Source organism: Stegodyphus dumicola, chromosome 5, assembly GCF_044657685.1.
Source record: "Stegodyphus dumicola isolate Sdum_Otavi_A_Nest chromosome 5, ASM4465768v1".
NCBI classification, from domain to species: domain Eukaryota; kingdom Metazoa; phylum Arthropoda; class Arachnida; order Araneae; family Eresidae; genus Stegodyphus; species Stegodyphus dumicola.
The window spans coordinates 50303018-50310428 of record NC_140772.1 but is presented as its reverse complement, the minus strand read 5'-3'; the positions used below and the strand labels follow the sequence as shown (position 1 = coordinate 50310428).

Below are 7411 nucleotides of genomic sequence, written 5' to 3'. Positions count from 1 at the left end.
TATTAATATAAATCTGTTTTATGCATTTTATAGTTTCATAATTTCTTATGTCAGAAAATAATTGAAGATCGACAGTGGCCAAAAGGCAAAATGGGAACTTCTTTGACTTCCTGCTAGCATCACTGTATTCACCAGTAGCACGAATTTGTATAAGCAAACAAACAACTCCATTAAATTCTGATCTTTTTTCACCTTTCAGTATTTTCCCGTCATCAATAGATGGCGCGGGTGAGCTTGTTTGGATACCGAAAAGTTTGTGTCAAAATGGCGGGTATGACAAGTGTGGTGCGACTGCTCGAAAGACATAAGAAAGAATTTAATGATTTAGATGCAACTTTATTACTCCAAAAACTTGAATCAGTTGGAGTAATTAATGCTGATGAAAGAAGACAATTACAGGAAGTAGCTTCATCATCAAAAAGGACAGATGGATTAATTACAATAATTTCAAGCAAAGGATATTCTGCCTTTCAAGATCTGTGTTTATCTTTGGAAAGCGTGTGTCCCCATCTGCTCACGAAGTTTGCCTTAGATATTGCAGGTGAGTTTTTTCTTTCAGCCTTACTAAGTGGAGGTATATTTTGTCAAGAGTACTGTCACTTGCATAAAAAATTACGATATATGATTTTGGAGTGCTGACACGTGTTTAACTGTTTACAATGTTAATTTTTTATTTTTATTTTCTCAGGATGTTTGCCAAAACATGTACGTTAAAACGTGTAGATTTTTTTTTTTAATTGCCAAAAAGTTGTTACATGCTTCAAATTATTTAAATTAAAGAGCAATAGATAATTTATTGTTTATTTCCTCGAATATAAAAGGGGTAAATAAAAAGTTAGCCTCAGTGGAATTTTAACAATTTTCATTCCTTACTCCATTGTTTGCAAATATCTCTCTGCAGATGATTTTTTTAAAAATGAATTTCATAGATAAAAAATCGGAAAGTGTCTAATATAATTTTTCTGAAAACAAAAATTATAAAGCATGTATGTGTTTATAATTTTTTTAAAATTTAAATGATTTGGAATTAAAAACAATATTTGTAAAGTAAATTTCTGTGCTGTTATTCAGGATATATATATAATAATTATTAAGTAATATATAATATTATATCAGGATATTATAATAAATATTATATTCAGGATATATATATTCGCACTAAATGGATTTAAGATCATACAACATTATATATATATATATATAATTATTAAGTAATATATATCCTTGCCTTTTTTTGCTATTATTAACTTCTAAATCCTGTGTCCAAATATTTTTCCGACCTTCTAAATAAAAAAAAAAAAAAAAAAAAAAAAAAAATGATAATTTTCATACTATAAATACTTTAATGTTAAATCTAAGAATTACCATGGTTCACATGGTGGCGAATAACGCTGCATGAGCGGCGTTTTGTGATCTTTATATCTGGTATACTGTTAATACGAGTCAATATTCTTTAGAGAAACCTCCGTGAAGGCATACTTCCCCTTAAGCGAATAGCCCTGATTTGCTTTATCATGTTTGATTAAAAGCGAGACTTTGAAGGGGGAAAAAAACTGTGTCATTCTTTAACTAACCAAAAACGTACAAACTTCTTTTTTTTTTTTTTTTTTTTTTTTTTTTTCTGGAGAGTTGACTTTTATGGCGGATTTACTGTAAATAATTGGTTGGCTGCCTCGTATTTAGAGTCTATTAGAAAAAGTATTAAAAACGCCATTTCCTTAGAAAGTTTTCTACGAAGGCATCTTTTCTCCTAGGCAGATAACCATGTGTGTGCTTTGTCGTATTAGAATAAATAAACAAACAAAATCCTTAGAATTCTACGCTGATAAGGGTTATTTGTTCTTGCTTTTTTCTTTAATATTTATTATTAGTTTATAGATTTTATTGCGGAAAACCAGATTCTGATTTTAGTGCGCCAAAAGCAGAAACTTGAGCTAAAACTTTTTTTCTTGGAGGTCTTAACGGTGCCCCGTCGAAAAAGGTGTCAACACTTTTATCTAAGTCGAAGAAATATCTTTGAAAGGATACTCCGGCATAAAGCTGCTCAATCCATATGAAAAATTAGTTTCCAACTTAAGGGGAATTGTACAGACGCCTTGATGAAGGCACCGCTATTCAAATATGATATTTTAAAATTTGTTATTCTGATTAGCAAAGGAATGGAAATTCAACTAGTGTAGCGGTGTCTTGTTGTAAAGATACCCAGGCCTTAATGAATCTTGCTTTTTGCAAGTCAGAAACTGATCTTCAAAAGGGTGTAGGCACTTTTATGCTAGAGCACCATTATAAAGATTTCTGTCATTTCGACCATGGCTGACCTGCTTAAAGGGACTAGCACCGTTAAGAATTTACCGTACCTTGATTTCCTTTCTCATGTAAAGGTTAAGATTTCTAAATAACGATTAGGGTCACAAAATGTAGAAACTGTTCATGAAGAGTTCATCTGTGAAAAATAATTTAATATGCCCGATTTTGTTCATCGCGTTCGATTTAAATTTATACAGACCTCAAAAAAGCCATTGAGTCTTAAAAAGTTGTACAGGTAATTATTCCAAATTTCATCTATCATAAAATTTGTCCGTAAAAAATAATTAAATAGCGTTTTAAAGAAACCCCTATCCTTTTACTGTTATTACTTTTTTAATGTATTCAGAGCACGAGATTGTCTCGAGGCACCATAAACGATGACGTACCGGTTTCTACTGTCGTTTTGTGTCTAAACGTTTTTTCTTTTATTCTTCATCTTTCTTGGGTTCTTGAACTTCTCTTTTATCCTTGTTCGCATTATCGTTTACGTTTTCCATTTGCTTGTTTGCCTTCATTCTATATTATAGTCTTTTCTCCATCCAAGTTTGTGTTTCTTTGATAACATGACATGGAAGTAAGAAAGTTTTCTAACTTCCTACCTCCATGTAACATGAGGAGGGGAAACATTACGTATAGAATAGACTCCTTCCTCTTTTTTTTTTTCTTCTTTGTTTTGTAAGTGTGTATATATTTCTATGTATATAATTATAGAAGGTAATAAAGTAAATTTAGTGTAGATTTTATTTGTATTTCGTATTTCAGATCGTCGAATGATTTGCGACTAAATACAAATTAAAGTTAAAATTTTTTAATTCTTATAAAAGGAAATTCTAATAACAAAAGACATTCTTCTGCTGAAATAAATAATAATAATTTAGTTGCTTCTTTTTCCTCTTCGTGATCAATTACAAAATTGCACGTATTTTAGTGAAATTCAATTTTGGTGTTGTTTTTTTCTCTTGTCAATAAAATATGCAATTCCATTCTTAAAGACCGTATACTGGACATGGAATTCTTTGGAAATTTAAAGCATTCTTTGCCACTGCAGCTTGAGATACACATGTAAATCAAATGAGCTTTAAAATTTCGTATCGAAGAGCATGAGTTTTATGTTCGAAAAAAAGGAAACAAATAAATCGGTTGTCGTCCATTATTTGTTGTGCTGCAAACAGCGAATTACGTTCCGCTTCTGCCAAAATCGTCCAAAAAAGTTCTTCATTTGGTGAATTAAATTTCATTGAAGCTTTCCATATGCATAACAAGCTCTGTGTATGCCACTCTCTCAATTTTTAAACCGATCATATATTTTTTCATTTTCATTTCTAGATAAAGCCACGTGTTTCGTTTCTTTTTCTCTTTATTTATTTATTTATTTTACACAACACCCTGAATGACGAAGAAGGCTTCATTATTAAGGGCGTCATGTTTAGCTATTAGTAAGTTCCTACAAACTCGTCAATCTTTCTGTTTCTTATACTAACCTTTTCATTTAGTTGCAGCTAAAGAAATAATATACTACATCAATCAACGTACTTTTTGTTGCACTCATTGTGTAAAGAGTACAAAATAATTATAGATTTGAATTAAATGTTTAGAACTTTGTTCCGATGTATTAAAAAAATTGCTCCAAAATAGGCGGAAGAAAATTACGGTTATTTAATCTGGGGTTTCTGAGACATTTTTATGGCATATTTTTAATGAAACTTTTCGCAATTCTTTCAATTTATAAAAACATAATTTTTTTGAAAAATGCAAGATTCATAATGAGTTTTAAAGGGCTTTATTGAAACATAAATATATACATTTTAAGAGTAAATTATATACATGTACAAAAATTAAATTCTTTGAATTGTAATAGTCATGAAAATTGGGAATATTGAGACATTTATAATGCATAAGCATCGCATTAAATGACATAATATGCGTACAGATGTTACGATAAAATTCATTTCCCCCTAGCGAATACTTTTTATAACACGAAGCTATTAGTAAAAAAGCGAAGTTTCCACAAGAATTCATAATTTTGGTATCTTACAAGTGCCGGACAGCAAAACCGCTGAATCCTGGTAATTTAACCCGGATTCGAGTACACGCGAACGGATTGGGTGTTTTCGGAGCATTTCACTTGTATGACATGAATACGAGCTAGCTACCCTTAGAAAGTTTCATCCATCTGCGGCCGCGCATATAAGGACGTTAAATACTGGTAGTTTAACCCAAGTTTAAATTCCGATAGATAGGCAGGCTGCATGGGCGTTTTCATCGTTTTCTCCATGCATGGTGTGACGATAAGCCAGTTTCTATTAGAATGCCTTCCATGAAGACATCCTGGTGAGATTGTTTTGTGTTGCTGCAAACACTTGGAAAATTCTCCATGAAGACATCACTTTCCTCAAGTATTCAGTTAAGCGTACCAAGTCAAACAAGTAGCTCTCTAGTTGCAACTGGGAATGAGTAGTATAATAAATGAATTGCTGAATGAAAATAATATTGTCTGTTTACTGAAAATTTCTACCGAAACCAGTTGTCATGTCACTGGTATCCGAACCAAATGAAATACTGCTTCACAGCAAAGTGCACTATGTCAAATAAGGAATTCTTGATCCGAAAACCACAGAACACAAGCAGTAAAATTTATGTATTAATTGTCCCATTATGATAGCATTTCAAAGTGTATAAATCTGCTATTAATGTCTCTTACAATACACATACTTTTTATGCATTTTTCGCATTCCAAAAAAAGCCCATCGTATATTTTACTAGACATTCCGTTAAGGATATTACTGATTTCTTGTTGTTACTAGTAAATGACTACCTTATCATTTTTGCTAGTGGGTTCTCATAGCGAATTTCAGATTTTGTAGTACCATCAACTATTTTAATTTGCTCAATAAGATCATCTAGTACAAACTTACAGACATTTGGAAGCTTTCTAGTAAAATGAAAGTGCCATGGTTGGCTAACTGATAATGGACGCCTTCATAGCAATGCTCTGGTATGGAGGTGTCGCATCTTTATGTAAGTAGACCGCTATTCGAAAAGACAAAAATGTTCATAGCGGTGCCGCTGCGTAAAGAAACGCGCACAAACTTAGTTTGAGACGATCAGTTTCAGAAACTGATCGTCGGCATTCTTATGCCAATTCGATGTTTCTCATAAAGATTAGCTCTCCCTTATGGAAGTCCGATTATCATTTCAGTTACTGATTATTTAATTAAGCAGGAAAGGAACTAAATCTTTGCCACTTTTATAAAAAGCAGGGACTTTGCATAACAGTGCTCGCACCTTTATGAAAAACACCAGATTGACATAACGGTGCCGAAGAAAACACAATCAAACATACGGATATAAATCGAAATGAAACGAGAAGAATCTAGAATACGAAACTTGTGAGTAACCAATGTGTGTAAGTGAACCAATTCTTTGTACTGAGTACTGCAAATATTTAAGTAAAAAAGAAAATGAATGTGTACACGACAAAAGGGGAGGTACAGAAGAAATGTCGACATCAGTGTGTAGTTTTCATACAAAAACTATATTTTCCAGAGCATGCATAAATATCGCAAGTATAATAAATATTTAGTCAGCGATATTCGGCGTATTACCTGAAAAGCTACATACATATTATATTTTGTTTCGCCAGTAGTTAAAAACTGTTTTAAAAAATGATCGCCCGTAATTTTCAAATTGCATTCAAAATCTAAAAAAGCAAAATTATTTAAGTTCATCTTTTTTTTTCCCCTTATGTGTACAGCAGTTTGTCATTTCGGCGAAAATAAAAGTCTTGTAAAGATAAAAATAAAAGTATTGTTAAATATGGGCTAAACGTAACATACTGTATTGTGCAGTTTATCTTGAAATGGAATTCTTATATACAAAAGTTGAGCGCCACTAGCAGAGCTCCTTTAAATAGTGAGTAAATGAGTAGTTGTGAGCAAACATACAGTTTCTTGTTAGGTCCGATACAAAGTTTCATCTTCAATGTAATACCAGTTACATCTTATAAGAGTAGTCAGTCAGTGACAGCTATAGTCACTTGTTAATTTACTTTCTTTGTTGTCAGTCGGTTTTCAAACAAATAGGTCTTTATTCATCGTTGATTGACAAAACTTGGTCATTATTAGCCATAATAGAAGTCCTTTGAGTCCATTTGAGTCTGTTCGCAACAATAGTGTGTCGGCGAATATAGTATGATGAATCGCATATAGTCTGATGAAATTGAAATCGCATAGTCTGATGAATGAGAATTGATAGTTTTTAAAGAAATGGTGGGAAAATGATGTCGACCTGTCATCAAATAATCCTATAATTAGAAGGTAACTTCGTGCATGGAGATGTCATAAAAAGTTATTTGAATTATTTTCTGAAATGCGTGTTATTTTATTAATCATTTTTATTGAATTAATGTATTCTTGCGAAGTTATTACGTGTCCTGTTTTTGAATGCTTTGTAAGAAAACTGTACTCGCTTTAGATTGCTTAGATACTGATTGAGATGTAATCAGCTACTTTTATAAAATGATAGTCATTTTTTGACTCACATTTAGCTGATTAAAAAATAATTACGGGAAAGCACATGGAAAGTCAAAAATACAGAAAAGCACACGAGGGCTATCTACCTGATGCCTTTATGAAGGACTTTCTTGGAGAAAATGGTTCTTATTCAATGGGGCACACACGGAAAAAAAAAAAAAAAAAAAAAAAAAAAAACCCAGAAACCAACCATGCAGCCAGTCCGTTCAGACCCGCTTGCCATAGCCGTAGGCCTGGGTTCGAACACCAGACAAGTCATGGATGTATGTAAATGTATCATATCGTTGCGGCATGGGGACACTTAAAATTCTGCTGAACCAAAAGCCCTTTGAGAGCTCGGCTGAAAGGAGAAATCGGAGGGAGAACTTCGGAATTGACCTTTTATAGATTCTTCTTCAAAACAGGATCTGGGCAATTTATGCTATCGTCTATAAACTGCCCAAGGCCTCAGCCAACAACAGGCCCTATCTTCGCCTCTTGACCAAGATAAAATTCATGTACTTCATCTGATGCTACTGTCAGACAAGCTGGAACAAAACAACAAAATTGGTCTCCAGAGTCATAGCAGCCTC

General features: G+C 32.7%; 1 protein-coding gene across 2 annotated transcripts in view; it reads left to right on the top strand.

Moving 5' to 3' along the window:
* The first annotated feature begins 255 nt into the window (after positions 1-255).
* Positions 256-7411, top strand: part of LOC118190059 (tight junction protein 1-like) — a 663736-nt gene continuing 656580 nt past the window's right edge. For both annotated transcript variants that reach the window (XM_085816638.1, XM_085816637.1), the window contains exon 1: positions 256-541. In XM_085816638.1, the coding sequence (XP_085672764.1) occupies positions 265-541 (277 nt within the window). In that variant the 5' untranslated portion in view covers positions 256-264. The remainder of the gene's footprint in view (positions 542-7411) is intronic.